This window comes from Aricia agestis, chromosome 14, assembly GCF_905147365.1.
Source record: "Aricia agestis chromosome 14, ilAriAges1.1, whole genome shotgun sequence".
NCBI classification, from domain to species: Eukaryota; Metazoa; Arthropoda; class Insecta; order Lepidoptera; family Lycaenidae; genus Aricia; species Aricia agestis.
In genome coordinates this window covers 4728086-4752100 of record NC_056419.1, presented here as the reverse complement: position 1 = coordinate 4752100, position 24015 = coordinate 4728086, and the positions used below count along the sequence as shown (strand labels likewise).

The 24015-nt window shown below is 35.6% G+C and overlaps 1 protein-coding gene and 1 long non-coding RNA gene across 2 annotated transcripts; both read right to left on the bottom strand.

Moving 5' to 3' along the window:
* Positions 1-3099: 3099 nt before the first annotated feature.
* Positions 3100-21755, bottom strand: LOC121733662. Its single transcript, XR_006036591.1, has 4 exons — positions 21746-21755; positions 21441-21446; positions 16374-16426; positions 3100-3111 (listed from the first exon to the last, which is right to left on the bottom strand). It is a non-coding gene; the product is annotated as an uncharacterized LOC121733662 (long non-coding RNA).
* Positions 7551-12339, bottom strand: LOC121733661 (circadian clock-controlled protein daywake-like). The gene is made up of 5 exons (XM_042123985.1): positions 12245-12339; positions 9584-9803; positions 9215-9345; positions 8561-8716; positions 7551-7935 (listed from the first exon to the last, which is right to left on the bottom strand). Exons 1-5 carry the CDS (start codon positions 12318-12320, stop codon positions 7784-7786), a joined length of 735 nt encoding a protein of 244 aa, XP_041979919.1. The 5' UTR covers positions 12321-12339; the 3' UTR covers positions 7551-7783.
* Positions 21756-24015: the final 2260 nt, after the last annotated feature.

Here is a 24015-nt window from a genome sequence, read left to right as displayed (position 1 = left end):
TGTTTGCAATTTTGTTTGACAGTTGACAGACAGACAGACAAAGTTTGACAGTTTTGACAATTCATTTTGTGAATTGATTGAGAGGAATTACTAAATGTCAACATTTTAGCCCCGCAGTATGTGATTCGCTACGTATAAAATGAAATAAAATAAAAAATTGGAACTTGCTTGTACCACAATAGACATAACTTAGTTCTGACTACTATGTAACTACTATCATCATTAAAAAAAGTTTCGATTTGAAAGTATTTCCATTATCAAAATTAACCGCCATTTATTACATTCACGTCTTGTTACCATTACGGGCAAGTGGCAACACCTGCTATGTCGTTAATTTATGTTAACTGTAATGTTATATTTTGACCTAAGATAACTGAAAAAACGCAGAATATTTGTTATTATGGACATAAGTTTTGCACCATAATCGTTGTTGTTGGAGTTTGGAGAGGAAACAACTTAAAATTTTATAGGCAAAGTTTTGTTATCTAAATAAGTTTTGCGTTTTCTTTCTGAAAGTGTTAACAAAACACTACATATTTACTCGACTACGTTGAAGAATGAAAACAATAATTGATACTTAAGTAGATGGTGTTTTAAATGTACAGAACTGTGTGTAATGTCCAGATTACTGAAGAAACGTTTATTTATTTATTTATTTATGAAATGGCGGGGCTTTTACCTTACCCGAACAGTTAACGTAGGGAACATCTTCCTATAAAATATCTCTGTATTTTTCGCATGTGACTCAATTATGAATAGTTGTATTGGCTGGCTTTTAAAAGCTGTTTCATAACACGTGCCAAAGAAATACTCTAAAAACCGAACCCTCCTAGCACAGTCGAGTAAAACGGAATTATGAATATCTGAGGAATTTAATCAAGCATATTATGTTTCGTTCTCGATCACAAACGCAATAAGCTGAGATTATTGCGGCTCTCCGGGTCTTGCCTCGTTATTTTTATTCCTTTAGAAAAGAAGCAAAGATGAACAGTATGTTTTTTTAATTAAATTTTTTTTTGCGATGGATAAGAATGTTAAAACCGCGTCAGGACACGTGACGGTCGAGTAACGGCCGCAATCAGAAACAAATAATAATTACTTATTTTTACATAATGGGGAATATGACGCAAAGTAAATGGCGCTACTGTGGTACATATAGTAAACAATCCGACCCAAAACCGACATGTTGCACACGTCACATGATAATGGTATTGACAGAAACGTTGTCAAACGCCGAACTATCCTTTTTCGTTGGCTTGTTGGTTGTGCGTGCGCCCCCGCGAGGCGTGCTTGTTTCATGTCACCCATAGAGCAGCGCCACAATAGACATAACTACCGGTAGTTCGACTGCAAAGAAACGGACATGTTTCAATATTCTATCTGTCAAATCCGTCGGGTTTCACTAGGATTATGAACGGAATGTGCCTCGCGCTGGCTGATATAATTTATTTTTAAATATTTAGGGCCTTCCTGATAAGGCTATCGACCACTTAATTTGACAGATGGAGTATGGAAAATCTGTCAAATATCCCTATCGGGCACCTTATCAGGAAGCGGTGAAACAGGCCCTTAAACTAAAGATTTCAAAATTGGATTCTGACAATCATAATCGCATGTTCCAAAACACAAACAACAATACGACCAAAGAGGAACACGTCCATCGAATATGACATAGTTTTAAATTCGTAGGTAACAAGTTAACAACCCTAGCGACGATTTTCGTCATAATACGTCAAATTTAAAAATTTCAACATCAGTTCTAAGCCGGCATACTCTATAATCCTGTCTACTCTGGCAGCGCTGCGTTAGGCGGTTCAGACGTCGCACGCGGCGCGAGCAGTGGTCCCGCCCCGCGGGCGACGGGTCAACAATCTAGACGTGACAATTTGACAAATGGGCTATATATAATAATAAAATATATCAATGGGCTATAATATTATATCAATAAAAAATCCATAGGTATCGACTGTACAGTCGATACCTATGGATTTTTAATTATACTTTCCGATGCGAGAGATGGCGCGGGCGCTCTCACCGGGCACACGCTCAACGTTACGTAGCGAACGCCCTTAGGCTCAATTCACACCGGAATGGCAGAGGCGAGGCGGCGCGGGCGGCGACGATTTCTCAAGCGATACTATGTATTACAATAATGAAGATAAAGATTAAAATCATATGACACTGAAACTGCTCGCCTCGCCTCTGCCATTCCGGTGTGAATTGAGCCTACTGTCTGTGCTGGAGCTGCTGACTAGCATGAAAACATTGCATTAACATCATATTATCCTATTGTCATTAAGTTAAGGTACGACAATATCGCCGTTAAAGTTAAGCCACAGTTAAATCTCTCTAAAACTCTTCACAAATACAATAATAGGTACAATAGTACCTACTTAATATTCCAAATCCCCTCGTTATTTGTATTCTCGACGTTTTTTACGCCGAACCTTAATTACTCGTGCGGCGTGGACCCTCCATTTGAGGTAATATCTTTATAATATATTTTAAGGGATGACAGTTCATTTTCGCTTAACCAACTCCAGTGGGAGCCCTCGTTTATCACCTGAGAATAATTAAGCGCTTTCATATTGTAATATATTTTAATCGTACTCAACTTTTAACTCTCCGAAGGAACTCCCTAAAAATCGATGTAATGCAATGTGTAACAATTAGGTGACAATAAGTACTTTAGGGTGTGTAGTGTTTGTGTTCCTTATACAGGGTGTAACAAAACTAAGTGTACTTTAGGGTGTGTACGTGTGCCTTGTAGAGTGAAAGTAGCAGCGCTGAAAGACCAACATTTTTTTTCACTTTTGTATAGGGAAACTCGTGACGCTCGGGCCCTTGCCCATACAAAATTGAAAAAAATTTTCGTCTTTCGGAGCTGCTACTTTCACAGTTAACTCTCTACAAGGAACACGTACACACCCTAAAGTATTATCACTTATTTTTGTTACATCCTGTATAGAGATCACTGTGTAACTGTGTAAGTACACAGTGATCTCTATACAGGAGGAGCGCTGAAAGACCAATATCTTTTTGTGATTTGTATGGTCATTGGTCAAGCGTCCACACGTCATGAATGTTTACCATACAAAGGTGAAAAAATTACTCCTTCAGAGCTGCTACTTTCATAATAGAACTCTATACAGTGTGTAACAAAAATAAGTGATAATTTTTGTGTGCACACCGCACACAAAAATTGTCATTTTTGAAGTTTTGGATACGGTCAGAGGGCATGCGTCGCGCTCGCGGGCATGGCTCAAGTTCGCTGTTGACTGCGCTATAACGCATGCCCTTGACGAACAGAAAAAGGCACAGTGTGGACAAAGCTATTACACTCGAAGATGAGTGTTATAATATTTCAGACACGTATTCCTCCAAGAGATGTGTCACGTGGATTTGTATTTTTGATTTGTTATCCGGGTGTCACTGTTATTGATGTCTCGGGGTCCTATCTCAGATTCAGATAGCGAGGCAATTTATAAGGGGACTCCCCTTAAGTTGTCACACGAAACTGCGTTCTCGTATCAAAAAATTAACGAACGACGCAGCGCGTGTTTAACAGTTAACCTGTTTGTGACATTATAATATTTCAAATAGATGAACCGATTTTGATATAGGTAGGTAAATTGAATTAATAACTGTCGCGGTTGCTATTGATGTGCTAAGTTATAATCGCGTCGCGCCCCACGTCGCAGACAATACGTGTTTAGTGTTTAGTGCTTAGTGTTAGCTTTAGTTTATATGTTATGTATGTTAGTCTATAAGGTATATATAATATGGACCAAGACGCCTGATTTAAATAAATATAAAATAAAATAATAATTCTTGGTCAGTAGCTCGTTTGCTTTCTGCTGAAACTTATGGTTAAAGTTCGTAGAATTATTCCATTTGAGCCGCTGTTTTAGGTCCTGCTCTCTGTTTATATTGTATTATCTATGGGGCCTGCTACAAGCTTACTAGTGAAAATGCGATTTCATGATGCAGATTCTTTTAAATATTTTCTGAATGTTTTTGTTTAGCAAGGAAAAAACATTTTATTATCAGAAATTGATCTGCGTCGAGAAATCGCAGTTTAGTGTGCAAGCTCTAAGTGCTCGTACAAAACGAAGCCACGCAACGTAAACGGGAAAAATGTCGTCACTGTACAAGATTAATTAATTTTATGAAACTTTATTGGATTTAACGTTGATTTAATAACTTTTATGTGAAAGTCTTTGTAATCGGAGATTCTGTAATACATTTAACATTTCATAATTGTTTCACATTTCATTTCTGAAATTTCAGCTTCTTCAGTTCTAATTTTAAATGGATTTCACTGGTCTAGTCTTTAAAGGTTTAATTAAATATTTCTCTATACGAAATATTTAATTCAATCAGTGACTTTTTATTTTGTAGATGTTTAATGTTACTAACGTTTTGTCCTATACAATCCATACTAATATTATAAATGCGAAAGTGTGTCTGTCTGTCTGTCTGTCTGTTACCTCTTCACGCCCAAACCGCTGAACCGATTTCGCTGAAATTTAGTATGGAGATACTTTAAGACATAAGAAAGGACAAGGGATACTTTTTGTCCAGGAAAAATGTACGGTTCCCGCACAAAAACTTTTATGATTTGCACGTAAACTATTTAATCGATTTGGATGAAATTTAGTGTGGAGATACTTTGAGTACCGAGAAAGGACAAAGGATACTTTTTGTCCCGAAAAAATGTACGGTTTCATGTACGGTTGACATCAGAATGGTGTCGCGTCGTTAGGGTTGACTTTTAATTTTCCCTTTTAATAACAATGTTATTAATACAACCAAAACTAAATAAATACTTTTCAGCTGTCATTTGAATTATATGCGGGGGACTTTGCCCTCGGCCCGTACTTGGGGGGGCCCAAACCCCCCCTCCTGGGATTTCTGCTTACATCAAAATGATGTCGCGTCGTTAGTTTTGAGTTTTGTAATTCTGCTTTTAAGGATCAAAGATCTTAATTAAAACTCAAATTATTCCAACCTACACTAAACACACAGTTTTCGAGTGTCATTTCATTAATATGCGGGGGACTTTGCCCTCGGCCCGTACTTGGGGGGGCCCAAACCCCCCCTCCTGGGATTTCTGCTTACATCAAAATGATGTCGCGTCGTTAGTTTTGAGTTTTGTAATTCTGCTTTTAAGGATCAAAGATCTTAATTAAAACTCAAATTATTCCAACCTACACTAAACACACAGTTTTCGAGTGTCATTTCATTAATATGCGGGGGACTTTGCCCTCGGCCCGTACTTGGGGGGGCTGCGCCCTACCAAACTCAACCTCCTGCTATTGTTGCTTACATCAAAATAGTGTAGCGTCCTTAGTGTTCAGTTTCTCCTTTGTAGGAATATAGTTATTATTTAAAAGTCAATTTATTCCAACCTAAACTAAACACACAGCTTACGAGTGACCTTTGATCAATATGCAGGGGACTTTTTCGTCAGCAAAAAATTATCCATTTCTGTAATTATACTATGTTAATGCGGACGAAGTCGCGGGCAACAGCTATAATATTATAATAATACGTTTTAACGCGAGCGAAGCTGCGGGTAAAAGCTAGTTTATTATATTAATATCGTCATTAATGTTATGAATGCGAAAGTGTGTCTGTTTGTCTGTTACTTCTTCACGATCAAACCGCTGAACCGATTTTGCTGAAAATTGGCATGAAAATACTTACTGTTGAACATAATATTATATATTATGAGTTATGACATAATATAAAGGGTTGTATCACTTGTGATGTGGAGTTGTGTATTACAATGTTGTGAATGAATGCTTAGTAGTTTTATTGGTGTCTTCTTCAATTATTTTGAGTCCCGGGAAAGGACCTAGGAAGCTTTTTGTACCGGAAAAATGTACGGTTCTCGCTCGATAAATGAATTTTGGTGCATCGGAGTTTCGGGCGTCAACTAGTCCTTGATAAAATCAAAATAAGTACTAAGATTTTGGAAAACTATATCAAAGTAAGTACTTTGAGTGATACTTAGTGGTAGTACTGAAGGTTAGTGTCACATTTTTAAGGCACATGTGCACCCCCAGGGGAGCACTACACAATCGCATTGTCTCAACCCTCTTCAAGATTGCAGAGATCAGAATTAAGATAACTATACTATTATATTGTGTTTGATAAGCTTAAAATGTTCTTTGTCTAGATTTATATCACTGGACGTTTTCCTCAGTTTTATGGTCGCAAAAGGTATATCATAGGAACCGTACTTTTTGCCAGTTATAGCATAGGTCTCGCTCGTCCTGTAGGTGTAAAGTTTTATGGAGATATTATTATTTTCTCTCATATATCTTCATATTAATTTCAATCATGTATGAATTTTTATTGATATTTTATGTGTGATTAGGATTTTATAAAACAGTTTCTTTGTTTGTTTATTCTAAAGCCTTATGATTCATTTACACAGAACTCGAGTTTTACTTTATTTTTTGCATACAAAATATTACTTAAATGATAAATGTTTCTCGGTAATTTTATAAAGGTTGCTTGAAACATGTTTAATAAAACATTATTATAAGGTAAAAAAATATACATTTTATTTTTTATTTCTTTAACAATCTGTTTACTACTAATAAAGTTCTTGTTGCTTAAATACAGTCCAGCATCTTATCAACTATTTACATTGATACAGTGCTGGCCACTGGGATGTTGGTGCCAGATACTATATCAACGGGCTGGATTTATATGCGGCGGCGCAAACGCGCGTTTTGGCCGCGACACCGCGAGATCACAAGCAAATGTGTGTAGCGATTTATTTAAATAGTGGCACTGTCACTGCCATTTACACACATTTTCTTGTCATCTCGCGGTATAGCCGCCAAAACGCGCGTTCGGTTCCAGCTTTAAGGACCAATTTCATCAAAGTCGATAAGGGTGCCCGCCCACCTCTAACAATCGCTAAACGATTTTTTTTAAGGAAAAATTCAATACTGATTGCAATGCTGTAAAGCTTACGCCATACATAGAGTCGGTCAGAAATAATTTCCCGAAAGATGTGACTTTGGTATTTCATCCAGTAGGAGTACATTATTTTATTATTTAAATCGGACAAGCTTTTCCAAATATAATCAAAAATCACATATATTTTTTTTGTGCCAATCAATGAAATACATACGTCTAGAAAACTGCACAAAGATGTCAAATTGGCAGCTGTCTGCGCCTTAATTTATGTAATGATAATTTGTGGGGCCTGGCAGTTGGCACCAAGATATCTGCGGGGCTAAAATGGTCACATTTAGCAATTCCTCTCAATCAATTCAGCAAATGAATTGTCAAAACTGTCAAACTGACAAATGTCAAATCAATACAAAAATACAGAAATGCATTTTGCGATTTTAGAAAAATGAACCATATTATGATTCATATCATGATTCTTCAAAGCGACCATTTTAGCCCCGCTGCAGACGTAAGTGGATGAAGTGGGTGGGGTAATTAAATGTTCGTTTTTTTAGAAAAAAACGAGTATTTTCCACTATGTTATAAAATGTTAGTTGTAGATGTAGTGGCATCCACTCATGTCTTAAATTATCCTTTATACATCTTGTCGTCTCTTTCGCTCCTGTTCATTTTGTCAATGACAGAAAAGGAACGATTTCAACGATTAACATCGTTGTTCCAGTTTTTCAAAAAAACTACAAGGGCACAAATTACGAAAATTAGGGCACATTAATAGAAGCCTGTGCTCTAATTGGGGGTAGAAAAAAGTTTATGAAATCGACAACATATGGCTGGGGTTTCCTTCTTTCTAAACAATTTCCAGATTCTTCTCAGGGATGGAGTGGAGCAGTTTGTTGACTTGTACGACGAGTGGTGTGATGATCTCTCTGATGATAGGGTCACCGATTTCCTCTATTATGTCCTTCCAGTTGTTGTCTAACACTTGCTGGATCAGGTTACCTGTAAGAGATACTGTATTAGTATAAGGAATGGAAAGTTTTTAATGAGACATCATTATCATCATCAGTATGTTGCAGAATTTCGGTCGCGTAAATATCTTTTCATACAAATTATGACTCACATAATTACGCTCGTGTGAATCAAACGTCATTTTTGTGTGAAACCGAATGCAGAATTTCTGCCAGCCGAAATTCTGCGACTCACAACTCACAAATTACGCTCGTTTGGCTTCACTCTTAAACTCCAAAATATCAGAATTCCTTCGAAATTCAGTGCCTCCTTATTTTGATGACAGAACACCTAATTAATATGAACAACTTAAGTAACAAGATCTGAACACACTCATAACGCTATGAAATACTTCTTTTGGATTTAAATTATTTAAACATAAAAAAAAGACTAGAGAGCCAGTAAAAGTAAAAGAAGACATTAATTTTCTCAGTATCTCAACTACAAAGAGTCGGCAATCGGGATACTTCCTCTCCTACGCCACACTAAGCCGGTCTACTACCCATCTTACAATTTTTTGATCATATCCATATCACGTCTGCTGACGCAAGTTAAACACAAAGAAGTTTTCACTTTAACCTACGACTTTAACCTATTCTCGATAGTCGATACTTACTATTAGTCTCATCTCCGCCCAGCAGATTCTCCAAGTCGAACTTAACTTTTTCTACCACGTCGTAAGTATAGTCGAAGGACGAGATCTTCCAGTGCTTTTGACCGTCGTCACCGTTCTCGTGTTTGATCTTGTATGTCACAGTAAATTGGACTTTATCTGCAAAAAAAAAAATAAGCAGTGAGAAATGATGGCTGTGATGAATAATCACGGTTATATACCTATCTTAATAAGTTAGCCTTAAAAAAATCAAAGGTCAAAATGGATCTGTTTGGATGCTACAATGTCGCAGACAGACACAGACACAAACACACGTATACTATCAATATATTATATAATATTATTATATCAATGTATGTAGTACGGTATTATTATGACCAACATTTATTTCATAAATTATTTATTTTATCACGAAATTTTTGATTATAAACGATTTTAATTAAACTCATCTCAAATCATGATGCCACGGTAATTGAAGTTATTAAATTTTTGGGTCTTCACTAATAGCTTTGCAATTTTTCGTTTAAAAGTTTCAATTACCCAATTACTTATACTAAATGTAAGTAAAATATATATTTATTACATTTTCCTAACTATGTAAAACCTAAGGTTTTGAAGTCATAATTAAATGAGTTAAAAAGTAAGTCAAATACCCACTTGTTCTAATATCACACCGTCCCTTCCCGTGCAATTTCAAAATTAGAATGTTGCCGTCAAGTTGGTACTGGCCAATGGCTGTCATTGGCATTTCGGCCTCCACCTTGATCGTGTTTGCTTTTATGTCACGTCTGTAAAAAAAGTTATGCACTACGAATAATAAAAACTAAGGAAACGTAACTTCCAAACTATTACCGTTTTTAATTTGGTTCCTACTTAATAAGTGGAAGCTTTCTTTCTTAGGCGGTAAAAGCGCCAACGCGACGTTGGATAAACGTTGTAAAAGGCATAGAAGTATTGATATCGTTGGTAAAAGGTAAAAAAAGTCGCAAAATATTAACTGACACTAACGGTGTAGCAAATACTCACTCTACATTCAGCACCTTGATATCCTTAACTCCAGTAACACTGAGATCGTAGTATTTGACCACTAGGTTACCACTCTCGAACTTGCCAGTCTTGATATACAGTGGGTCCCATGATTGGATGTTCAGTTCTGGTATACCCTTAGATATTATGGGGATGACGGCTTGAGTGCTGGAGATCAAACACGCCTTGTCGTCCCATTTGCATGGCTTTATGAAGGTTGCTGAAACAAAAAGTTTGAATTTCAATCCACCCAAAATCAGGGCACAAGCAAATCTAATGCCTTTTACACCTACCATCTTTTACACTTACCACCACCATAGTAAAAGGAGAAGTAAGTTATCTTCATACAAGGGCACCGCGCGCGGCTTGTATGTGTGCGCCATACTATCAATGCGTCGCCTCGTACGGCACACAACAAGATAACTTACTTCCCCTCCTTTTACTATGCCACCACCTTAGAGTGGCAACATAGTGTAAACAGACAATTTGACTTGACTGGGCGAGACAGTGCTCTCGGCCAAATTAAATTGTCTGTTTGTTGCCACTCTACTCGATAGGTGTAATCAAGGCATAAGGATATAAACAGAGGTAGATATCAAGCATGGGTATTGGGTAGTCCCATTTACGATGTTTTATGAAGGTTGCTCAAATTTAAGATGAGAGTTTTAAAGGGTTCCTAGTATTGATTGCCAGGGGCAAAGCAAAACTAAGGACGTAATGTGCAGTTCTTGAGTCAATCATGACTTTTTGATTGTTTTATGATGATTCCTTTAAAGTGGAAATAATAAGAGAAGTTTCATGGGTTCCTGGTTTCAATTGTAGCCAGGGATAAAGCAGACCAAAGAACATAAAGAGCGTTGGATATAAGCCAAGTTTGTCGTCAAGATGAGTGACTGATTCAAGGTTAGTGAATGCGGGATAATTCATGGTTTAGTGAATATTGAATGTAACAATTCCCTATTGGTCAACCCTTAACAAGGTGAGCGGTTGGCTGTTGCACAGAGAAGTTGTCAAAATATACGAGTCAAATATTTAATGCATTATGAATTAAGGACCAAGGCCTAATTCTCATGCCCCAAAAGTCGCTCCAATCCCAGGCTTTTGCATGCTCTTATTTAAGCTAATAAGCAATAATTATTAAACAAAACAAACTGCACAGGTAAAAATATATTACTAGAATTAGAGGTCACTAGTTTTTATTAGAGTGGGTTGCACCAGAGGCGTGGTTATAGTTACAGTTATGGTCAAAGTTATGGTTAAGTTAGCCTTAACTATAAATAGTTAAGGCTAACTTGACTTTAACTTTGACCACAAAATTTGACAGAAATTTTTTGCATTTATTTTTACTTAAAGCTACAGTTAATGGGCTTGAGAGTATAAAAAAATAAATTAAGTATCCGTAAAAATCGTCAGGAAAAAAAATAATTTAACAACACTTTGAGCCATAGTAAATTTTCACGAAAAAAATTCGACGTAAGTATGAGCGTATATTTATTATTGTTAAATATGGCGTCCTTAACTAAAGATTTGACATTTTGCACTGTCGTTATAGTTAAAGTTACAATTATAGATAAAGTAAGTTGGTGCAACACACTCTTAGAATGTTCAAATTAAAATAATATGCGAATTATTCTTAGGTCGAATGTGTATTAAAAAAACATACATTAAAACACAGCCAGAATTTATAACAACAAAGAAGAATAACAAAAACAACTTAACATGACGCACTACATAAAACATTTAACTTTTTCCTTGAGCACCTACCTAAGATTACTTTGCTAAAGTTGGTATACAATTTTATAATAATTTTATCATTACGAACAGTGGTTACTTAAAGCCCTCTATCCGCCTACCGTTCATCATATTACAATTTTCATCTCAGCCATCCATCATCGTTATCACGAAAAAGTTGTAATGTTCACATTTAGGATATTTCGTTTATATCTTCTTGATTAATTTGATACCATAAAGTTTGGTAGCTCTTAGAGAATTAATAAAATAAGTATAAGAACTTGTTTTATGATTTTCCCCAGCAACGTTTCTGGTCATGAGCAACATGAGCTCATAATCAATACACAAAATAGTTTAATCAAGATTTAAGACCGTAGCAGTCATCTTTTTGCATGATACAATTTTTGAAAACTTTTGGAACTTGATTGGCAACTTTATCGATATCAAGAAATTAATTCATGGCAGCAGATAATTTGGACGCGTTATGTCAAGCCTAGCAGTAGCCCTAGCACGGCGACCAGTAGAAATGCGAAAGTATAGACTGTGGACATAAACTTAAGGTTCAGCAGGGCTAAAATGGCCACATTTAGCAATTCCTCTCAATCAATTCAGCAAATGAATTGTCAAAACTGTCAAACTGACAAATCAGTACAAAAATACAGAAATGAATTGCAAGCAGAGTTGCATTTTGTGATTTTAGAAAAATGAATCATATTATGATTTTAATTGAATTTTTCGGAACAAAAAAGATCGGAACGGCACCTTAAGTTTATCTCCACAGTTTGTCTAGATACTTTCGCATTTCCTCTGGTCGCTGTGCTAGGGCTACTGGTCACTGGTTATTTTAGCATTCAGAACGACCAAATAAGGTCTACTCTCTGTCTATGAATCAACCTCTCTTCTACCAAATTTCTTTTCTTTCAAACTTACCCGAATATGCGTCCAAATTTATGACACAGGATAATACTGAACAAACGAAAAGATATAACTTAACCATGTTTAACATAAACAACCGTCTGTGTGCTAAGAATATTGTGTAATGACTAATGTGTTATTATATTGATGTTTTACTTTATAAAGCAAATAATTTATTTATAGACCTGCTAGGATGGTTTGGTGCGTTGATAACAATGTCGTCGTGAATGCGAAGTAGTTGACGATCAAAACAAGGCCAGCATTTAAATGTACCTATTTAAATTTAAACTTTATTAACTGCACAAGAAAATACACATTGAATTGACAGACGTGTCGCCCGCGGTGTCGGGCTGCCTATGCCAATTTTGAATGGCTACAATGCATTTTTAAATGCATCTTATCACCTATACACGTTGCAATCTATACTAATAATAGAAATGCGAAAGTGTGTCTGTCTGTCTGTTAAATTTTCACGACTAAACTGCTGAATCAATTTTACTAAGGTGTAAAACAACACTGTACACTTATTGTTAAAATAAAACTCAAACTCTACGATCACTTTGTTTATTACATTAATTCTCCAATCACTCATTCAAATAACTTAACACAATCACGTTTATAACACTGAATACTTTTCAACACTTTCCTCTCTAACTATTTCAATTACTTTCTCACAGTAATTATAGTTATATTTTATAGCTCAAGCATCGAGCTCACACTTTACTGCTATGGACTATCCTCTAAGAAGGATCTCCACCAACTGTCCTGGAGGTTGGAAAAAACCTTCCAGTCCCCCCAGTTCCCTCTCTACTTTTAATAATTTAGGCGGGTAAAGTGTGAGTTCCGCTTGTGGCGCTAGTGCGCAATTTAAATAGCTTCCGCTTTTAATTTTAAGTCTTATTTTAATTGTTTGTAATATTTATATATATTTAAATAATTTCTAGTAAGTATTTATTTTTAACATTAAAATATTTATAAAATTAAATATTAAACTAACCACCGTTATTGACTTTCGACTAGCGTTAGTATAAAATAATATTATGAACATCCGTTTCTCTTTATGATCAAATAATTAACTAAAATATATTTTGATAATTCCATAAATGTGTAAATATTTTATTTACTTATTTATGTATTTTATTTAAACATTTTACATCATTTATTCTATTTAATTTAATCAAAAACTTGAACCTTACAAAGGTAAATGAGGACTCCCTTTTTGTATCCCGGTACGGTTCTCTCACGGTAAACGAATTTTAGCGCAACGGAGTTGAGGGCGTCGCGTCATCTAGTATAAACTAATCTTTAAGTTTTCATTTTGTTCAGAAACAAGAGAATACATTTTAATTATTGACAGTGACAGGAGGGCGCAACAGTTATGTCCACACTATGAGCTTTCGTCTTCAATATTCGTCATCTTCTTTCATTCAACTTTCGTTTTATTTTATTTTTGTATTTATTTTTCGTTGACGCATTCAATAATTGAATGCGTCAACGAACGCAACGCCAACTGTCATTTTTAATATCAAAGCGAAAGTTTGGGATACGGTCAGAGGACTGCATGCGTCGCGGGCATGCCTCACGTTCGCTGTTGACTGCGCTATAGCGCATGCCCTTGACGAACAGAAAAAGGCACAGTGTGGACAAAGCTAATCGTGAAACAGTTGTCTCTTACCTACTCACATAATTATTAACAACATCGCGGAGTTATAGTGTTGACGTTGGCCACGCACCAAAATAGCCTTGCAAATCTGTAATCCAAACAGGAATATTCATTGATGTATAATTTTTTGCCATTTAGTGTTAGATTAGTTGCCAGATAGCTATTTTGGAAACTATTTTGGTAAAGTATTTTGGTATTGATGGAGTTATTCGAGAGACTAGACTTTTGTTAGAAAAAACTCAATAAGAATATACCATTTAAGATCTAGTGCCAAAGAAATTTAAATGCCTATATTTGAAACACTCACTTGTGGCACAGTCGAGTAAAAATCTTAGGAAACCTGTACCAAAAGTCAGGGTCGGATTGCAAGGTGCTGTCAATTGTCAAGGCACAAATACAAAATATGCAAATTATTATGTAAGTGTTGAAGACGACGAAAATATTACATAATAATAATTATAGATTTACATGCTTCATTCAGTATTTTCTATTCAATTTGGTCCATAAATGAACAGCAGGATTATGTAATTTGTCTCTCCCTTCGTATTTCAAATTTTCGATCAAATTACCTACGTGTACTCACCTGACACAAGTCTTTAACATTTTTTACCTATTCCAAAATGTATACCGCTAAAGGAGACCCGATCAAAGTATCTAAAAAAAAAATATCCACAGCCGAACATATAACCTCTTCGTTTTTTGGAAGTCGGTTAAAAAAGCCTGCAACTCTGCAATCAGTATTATCCTAACATGGGAACCTTTGAATTGTCTTCTTTCCACCAAAAAAGAAGCATCAAAATGGGTTCATAAACGACGTAGGTATCCGCGAATAAAAATGAAAATTGGCCAAGTGCGAGTTGGACTCGCGCACGAAGGGTTCCGTACCACAATAGCGCAAGAATACGTTGAAAAATTGTGTTTTTTGTATGACAGCCCCCTTATTTTTTATTTTATTTTAATATTATTTGTGTGAACTATAAAAATAATAATAATAAGAACATTGTAACCAATTTCATGGAAATAAAGACTTACTTACTTACTTACTTACTTACTTACTTACTTACTATTATTAAATATTATAGTACACCTATAACGAAGTCCTTTGAGACAAATTCAAGTACCTATCCGTTGCCATTATTGATAAAGAGCAAAAAAGGCCAAAAAAATCACGTTTGTTAAATGGGAGCCCCCCTTAAATATTAATTTTATTTTGTTTTTAGTATTTGTTGTTATAGCGGCAACAGACATACACAAGCTGTGAAAATTTCAGAAGTATAACTATAGCGGTTCTTGAGTTACACACAGACAGACAGACTGACAGACGGATAGACATCGAAGTCTTAGTAATAGGGTCCCGTTTTACCCTCTGGGTACGGAACCCTAAAAAGCATAAACAAATTCGGTAGAATGGAGAAACCCTCCTCTTTTTAGAAACAGGTATACTTATCTAATTATATAATATTATTATCTAATTATATAACACTATAGCTTACAATATAATACCATTTTAAAAAACACATCTTGCAGAAAGTATTAAGCTTTTACAAACCACGTGAAGCTTTTTTTTCTTTCGTTATTCTAACCTTAATGTGTGATCTATAAAGGACATTTATAAACTGGTTTCTCGGTAATAACGGAAAATAGCAGGTCAAGTTCAGTCTCAATCATGGTCAGTCACTACTATGAAGCTGCAATATCTGACACATATTATATCATTTATGCATTTTTAAGGGTTAGGTAATCAGTGGAAAGTGGTCAGTTTAGGGTTAATTCAGACCGCAACGCGACGCGTAGACGCATTTCTAAATTTGTACTGAATTGACAGATTTCAATTGCGACAGACGACTTGCAAATCTGTCAAATCCATACAAATTTAGAAATGCATAGACTACGCGTCACGTTGCAATTTGAATTGACCTCTTTCAGTTCTGACTTTGTAATGGCCATTGTCCAAAAAAAATCATATGTACTTTTTATATTTTTTTCGTTAAAATAGGGTATTTTAAGAATATAAATTAAATAATTTTGAAATTCATTGGCTAGTTTATTCTCCATAAATTTTTAAAGTTTCGCTCTGACGTCATCATCGGCCGCCAATTGACCTCTGCATATGTTTTAAATTTTCTTTTAATCTTATTTATAATGGCTGGTTCGTCAAATGCAAGTCCCATTATGTGAAAGCTGATACCAGAAGCTTACCAAAAGTTCGAAACGTAATGTTGGTCGAATTTATTGCTAATTTAACGCCATTGAAGGTCAAACAAAGGTTAAACGTATTTGTTCAAAAATATAAGTAAGTAATGGGTATTTTTTTCGTTTATATACAGAAAAACGATCACTGACCTTATTCCTCGAAATATTTTTGTAATGAGCAAAATTAAAAAAAAATGGACAATCCCCATTGTCATACTCTTAAAGTATCATACACTAGCCGTGTTCTTTGGCAACATTTTGACATGACTTGATGTTGACATGCGCAACAAAGGCGTCCATTAGACGGTCATGCCCTGGTCAGTGAATTCCATCAATCATGACTTTCGTTTGACTGTTAGTGAGTGTTGGAAATAATTTCACATTACACAGTCATTTAGACTGATTGTCAGTCATACGCAAAACTTCGCAAAGATTACACGTTTTCACGCAAGATAATTATGGACGACTGACTGACTGACGCGTGACTGACGAAATGCTAAACGTTTACTCAAAAGTGATGATTGATAGTTGCATGACATAAAAAACAAAATATCCAGATAACTGTCACTCAATTTCATGTATTCATCAGTCACTGCATTATACGGCAGGTTATTCAACACTCACATAATATTACAGTCATGACTGTGGTAAAACTAGTAGCAAAACCTACTGTGTAAAATATGCCAAAAGGTTTTATGGGGCATGCGCCAAAAATTATGCCGACGATCACGGCCTTTGTTGTTTGTAAAAAAGTGTATAAATAAAATAAAAAAAAATTAATTAAGGAATTTAAAAAAAACCCCGCCTAACAATTTTAAAAAGTAATGAAGTAATAACCTAAGCGCGAACAGACTAGTTTTTTAGATAACTTTTATATTTGTATAAGAACGTCTTTTGGTTAAACCTAAGTTATGTTATACAGTATAAAAATTAGGAAATACATAGAAAAAATTCCCAATAATATTGTGTTATACTTTAATATATTGTTATGCGTTTGCTATGCCTTTAACGTTATATTGTCTGTTTTTTATTTTTTTAATATATTTTATAACGTTGTTGTTCATTACTTTGGTCACGTTAGCCAATCAAAAGCCTTTGTTAATAGACTCCTGTCAAAATCCAAAACCGAGCATTAGTGACCAAACAAAACTTGGATATTGGGTAATTTAAGTAAATTGTTGTTAGGGGTGTAATTTCACCCCACATTTTGAGTGGTGCATTCGGTAACGACTTGTGAGATAAGATTGACAGCAATTACAGATAACGAAGGGGGAGAATTTTGGGGACGAAACCGCGCAGAATATTGGTATATTTAGTTACATTGTGTTAGGAAACTGGACATTTTGGTTGATAGAATAAAATTTTACAATACACTTGAACAATTTCTAATAGTTTAGATAAAAAAAAATCTAAATGCCTGTTGCATTAAGGTGACGTCGCGTTACAGTAAATAATCCTTTTGGATATATTTTAGATCGCTTGATTTTTATGAAAGGCCGGCCCGGCCTCTCATAGAAAACAAGAAATGGTACAGCAAGAAATGGAAAGGGCGTAAGCGACAAAATGGTTTTTGTCGCGTAATTTATAAACCATAAATATATTTCATTAAGCTATGGGCAAATTAAGGTGTATGCTTGAACTAATCTATATACAAATTTTGGAAGCTTAAATCACTCTCCTCTGTTGGCAAAATTAGAATCCCTCTTTTTATAGAGGTCTTTTTGATTAATTATTTTGTGTTATAAAAGTTGACCAATCGTGTTATGCTATGGGTAATTCAAAGATAACGACATGATGAATACTGACAATGAACTTTAGTTTCTTAGCTTTAGTCATTGTTGAGAAAAATCGATATCGCTGCAGCCAAATTATCGAGGCGTCACCTTAAGTTAAAACTATAAATTAACAAGAAATTAAAAGTTTTATTAACAGTCATTACCATGTGACATGTCGCTTGCGATTTCTTATTGATGATTTGTTTTCTAGCTTTAATAAAAATTATCGATTTCATCATGATTAAACATCCTGAAATCTTCTAGGTCGATTTCTGAAAGATGATGTGACCTGTTATCATAAACATAATGATAGCCTGGCCTTAGACATCTTGAAGCAATTTTCTTGCAAGTTTTCTGAAATTAATGAAAAACTAGAACACAACTCCGTTGTTCGAAAATTCGATTATCGCGCGGGAACCGTAAGATATGTCCATGTCCTTTCTCGGGACTCTAAGTATATCCATACAAAATTACAGCAAAATCGGTTCAGCGGTGGTTCGGCGGCTTGGACGTGAAAAGGTCGGACAGAAAGACACGCTTTCGCATTTATAATATTAGTATGGATTCTATTAGACGACATTTGAAAATAGTTGATGATGATGGTGATGATGATGAACTGGCCGTTGGACGTCTCGAGGCAATTTCCACACAAGTTGTATCGGATTATGCGATCCTTCGCTAGCTGCTTCCAATGCTTCAATCAACTCCCCATGAATATTTATGTGATAGGAAATTTCTGGATCGGCTCTGAAGATAGGGTGTATGGGCTAGAATCTTAGATGCACTAAGACCTAGAATCTTTGATGTATGTAGTTAGTTTGCTAAGGTTGGGTTGCACCAGAGGCGTGGTTAAAGTTAAAGTTATGGCCAAAGTTATGGTTATAGTTAAGGGTAACTTAACTTTAACTTTGAGCACAGAATTTGACAGAAGACGTTGCTGGTCCGACAAGGCTTTATAAGAACGTGGGCGGGTGCGCTGCTGGTAAAGGAGAACTGTCAAAAATGACGTTTTTGTATGCTGACAGCGTTAGTTCCTTTTTTCGCCACGTGCATTTAAAGCCATGTCGAGCTCTATAGTTATGGTTAAAGTCTAGTTTAAAGTCTAGTAAGTCTTTTTTAACTTTAATCAAAGATTTGACATTTTGCATTAATGTAGTTAAAGTTAAAGCTATACTTAGTTAAAGTTACAGTTAATGTAAGTTGGTGCAAACCACCCTTAGACAACCAAATATGGTACCTAAATTATGTGATAGTATGTCCATTATTCATACGGGGTCATACTTTTATTTGGTTTGACATTTTACAGAATGTATAACGCCTGAATATGATTGCCGAACTTGATCAACTTTTTCTATAGCATCATCTTTCCTACTTGAAAGAAAATTAGGTTTGTAGTGCGTCCGAGATATTTGCTCAAGCTAGAACGGATGGCTTCCGGGTACTCATGCGCGAGAAATCTGCATCTCTAATAAATCACGTAAGGGGAAGTGACAACAGCATCCTGAAGATTGTGGCAGATGATCCGCATGCACCTATATTGAGGAAATATGTGCGGATAATGAACGAATACGAGAGCAGACCTCCAGGATACATCCGCTCATAGTTCTTATTGAGTTGCATGATTTAGTTTGGTGTTAATTATTTATTATAAGTTACGTTCTGTTCTTTTTACCTGACCCTAAAAAAAATAATGTATGTAATACTAACCAATGGACCACAGTAGTCTGCAATAAAGATATTTGTATATTTTGTATTTTGTTTACCATATTGAAATCGAGGCCCTTCTTGTACAAAAGCAACAAACTAGATACTAATAATTACTATACTTATATTATAAATTATAATATAATGTCACGTGCGATGTCTTATTTCCTGTAACTCATATTATTATAACAACTTAGCAATTAACCTGTCTCAAAAATCTGTTACAGTCTGTCTACATTCACAATACCTGACCTGTAAATATTATTTTACTCTTTAAATTGTGTTTAAATAACTGTTGTATTTTTTTTGTTAAAAATTGGATACGTTGACCGTGGGGTGAAAGTTCAGCCCTAAAATGCCCGATCTTATGCCAGGTTTCTTACGTTTCTGACAAGATTTTGTATGTTTACTAGCGCTTTTATTGGCTAAACGTCAAACAGCTAACCAATACGGAATATTCGAATTGGTCGGAACTCGGAATAGAGCTGAGTTCGACCAAAATCCGCACATAATATCATTGAAAGAAGAACAAAACTTTTTGTTTACTGTCTGTGCTGGACAGGGTACTCGCTATCATATTATGTGCAATGTGTGCAATGCACAGGCGCCATCCTCTAGCCGCGCCAAATTGCCATCTTTAGGGGCACCAAAACCAAGGTCCCAAAAAATTGCCTAAAGGGGCGCCAAAATCCTTTTTTTGCACACAGGCGCCAGTAGCCTTTACGGGGGCCCTTGTGCTGGTGCTGCCCCTAGCAAAAATATTGCAGCAATATATCCCATTATCAAAGTGAAATTCACGTTCAACACCTAAGAAACTAAATATAGCAACTACTGCTGTGAAATATTGCTATTATATCGAGCAATAACTTTAATAGATATTGTTATGGACTTTATAGAGGAACGAGTTATGACGAGAGATATTAACAACGCGATATGATTATACTACACTAAAATAATAACTAATAACAAAACATCTTTGATAACAATTCAATTGTCTAACAAGTCTAGGACTTCCTCCACTACGCCGCGGTGACGATCTACATCACCCGTCTACAGAATTTCTATCAGATTATGTTGAGTGTACTTCTGACGCAAGTTTAACATTTTTAGCCCATTCCAAAAAAAGTGAAAAGCGCCGCTAAACAAAATATTTTGACTTAGAAAAATGTCTTTCATAGGGCCCTGGAAGATAACTATTCCATTTTAGGAATAAGATGTACTTTATTATTTGTACGAATCATATAGGTACCTATTTTGTAATTTTTAAACGGCTTTTCTTCTTTTGTGAATAAGTACATACATTGTAATTTAATGCAGGCTGATCACCCGATTGTCTGACAAGTAAGATGATCCATGCGTCGGATGGGCATGTAAAAAGTCGGTCCTGCGCCTGATCTCTCGCCAGTCGTGTCGGTCTTCCGTCCCACTGGGTTATGAGAGTAAAGGAATAGAGAGTGCTCTTGTGTACTGCGCACACACTTGGGCACTATAAAATTACTCCTGCGTACCGGTCTGGTTTCAATGAAAGCGGCCACCGTCACCGAAACCGGTGTGGGGAGTATTATTATTATTACATTGTAATATAAAATATAAAAAAAAAATACAATATGAACAAACGAACAAACAGGATGCCACAGAAATATTTATCGCCATAGATTTATTGGAGTTGAAATATTTTTCGTGACCCAGGAAACAATAGAATACAAACACGGAACTTGTCAGAGTGCAAACTGCATACTTCTTGGTGAGAACTTGCTCTTTTTGTTTATCTGTTTCCTTAGGGACCCTCCACATTAACTTTATAGCACATCCAATCAATACTAATATTATAAATGTGAAAGTGTGTCTGTCTGTCAGTCTGTTTGTCTGTTACCACTTCAGGCTCAAACCGCTAAACCGATTTTGCTGAAATTTGGATTGGAGATACTTTGAGTCCCAGGAAAGAACATAAGATACTTTTTATCCCGAAAATAGCAAAATCGGTTCAGCGGTTTGAGCGTGATGAGGTAACAGACAGACAGATGGACAGACAGACACACTTTCGCGTTTATAATATTAGTATGAATGTAAAAGATATAATAATAATTACTAATGTGCTCTACTATTTTCCGGGACAAAAGTATCCTATGTCCAAAATAACATTTATTTTGGCCGTTTGAGCGTAAAAAGTAACAGGCATACACTTTCGTATTTATGATATTAGTATGGGTATAATATGTAGTAAAATAGGATTGAGTTGAATACGATATTTTTCTTGTCATTCTATGTAAAGGTTAAGAACTTAAGAACCTCTTTTCTTAATTAGATGGGGTATCGCTCTTGCTGCTAGACTATCCTTTATTCGTAAGATATTGGCTTTTAAGCACGCCCCTACTAAAATTAGTTATTTAAAAACAACTTCGTTGCTTAAAAAATTATTTATAACGCAGGCACCATAAATTTTTCCACGATAAAAGCATAATGACGTAATATACAGACGGACTTACTTTCTCATTCATATCTTCAGTACGGATTATATTTTTTTTTCCTCCACTTTTTTAACAATGACCAATTATAATGTTTAAACTTTCCTTACCCCTATGTGAGTGGGCCCTTAGGGCGTTCCAGTGCTGTTAAAACTTTTCACTCAGACAATACTTCTGAGTTCAATACGACTTTAGCACTTCTCGTCGCACTACACAGTTGAGTAATTATTGCGAATCTAAGGACAGACTAAACAGAGGATGTGAACTATCATCCATCCATTTTTAACTAACTTAAAAAAAAGGAGGTTTCATGTCAAGCTGTTGATATTTTTCGACATTTCTACTGTCGCCGTCCTTGCAATTGGGCAAAAATATTAATTTTTGGATTATTATTTATTACCTATTGTATGCACTGTGCACAGTGCTCTAACTAGCAAATTATTATTATTGTATTAATAATAATATCCATTGTAGCATTTCAGAATTGCAATGACAATGACAGTTGGAATCACAGACATAGATGAAGATAGATACCGCATGACGCTCCATTTGTGTGAAAACGAGCGTGCCACTTTTTTCTTACCTACTGTGACGTACCTACCGATGATAAGAAACGTGTCCATTATCTAGGCCAACGTTTCTATTGGAATTTCTACAGCTCAATACGGCACTTTCAGGCGTTTAGGCATTTTTAAAATTCCGATTGACGTCCGTTTCCGATAGCAGACTAAAAAATAGATTTTCGAAAGACGAGCATTGCTCGTCATTTGGGAACGCGATATGGCACGCGAAGTATATACACATGCGGTATCTATCTTGATCTATGTCTGTGGTTGGAATAAATGAACGTACGGTGAATGCACACTCTAATACATTAAGATCTACAAAGTCTTATAGAGCTCATGATAATACAAAGTAAATAGGTAATGTATTAACTAACAACATTAAAGGAAATGATACTTTAAGTTTTATGTTTATTATCCGATGCCGTATCCAGACTCCAGGGTTAATGTTGTGTAGGTGTGTGGCTACAAAATAAAAGGAGTCACATATAAAAATTTCTGAAGAATTACGGACCTACTTAAAACCGAGCCAATAAACCGACGAATCTTCTGTCGACTTTCGAGGCGCCGGCGTTCTGGCCGATGGATGTGGTCTATCGGAGGTTCCGGGGAGACTCCGGAACGAAGCGAGTCACGTCGCCGGCAAAACGTGACAGTGTTAGTTTTTAAGTCTATATTAAATATGTATGTTAGTTTTATGGTATTTATTATAATATAATTAATATGTATGTTAGATTTAAGGTATTTGTTTTATGAGTCTCTGATTCCCGAAATAAATGATTTGATTTCAATAAAGATCACTTACAATAAGTTAGCTAGCTAACTAGTTTAAAATATAATGTAGTTCCGCCGTTTGTCTATGGGTTGATATAATATTATAATTTTTAATGCCTGTAAAAATAAACGTGATACGAGTAACAATAATATTCTATTTATAATATTTGCTATTTTAACATAAGAATAGATAAAATATAAAACGTGTTTGGTGCTCTAGACATAGACGGTTTTGACGACCTCTGTGGCTCAGTTGGTGGGCTGTTGGTAGCTCTAGCCGGGGGTCACGGAGTCGAATCCCGCCGACGGAACAAAAAGTTTTCAAAGTTTCTGGGTCATGGCTGTGTATTAAATGTTATGTGTATCCTATAATAAAAATCTTAAATAAATTATTATGTATAGTATAAAAATATTAAATACATTTCCGTTGTCTGGTACCTGTAGCACATTAAGTGCTTCAGGTACTCACCACGGGGCCAGACTGACGTGTTGTGAAGCGTCCATAGATATTATTATTATTATTTAACAACAGGCGTTGAAATAGTAATCGGATGAAGCAAAATCGGAAAAGATCCTCTGCCCAGGTTAGTTGAATCAAGCTTTTAATTTTCAAAATGGATACTGGTTAAATTTACTATACAGAATGTTT

Coding starts and splice junctions, on each gene's coding strand:
- LOC121733661 (XM_042123985.1), bottom strand. CDS start 12,320: ATGTTAAACATGGTTAAGTTATATCTTTTCGTTTGTTCAGTATTATCC. Junction 9,804..12,244: donor AAATTTGGACGCATATTCGG/GTAAGTTTGAAA, acceptor TTTTTGTTTCAG/CAACCTTCATAAAGCCATGC. Junction 7,936..8,560: donor GGGCGGAGATGAGACTAATA/GTAAGTATCGAC, acceptor TATCTCTTACAG/GTAACCTGATCCAGCAAGTG.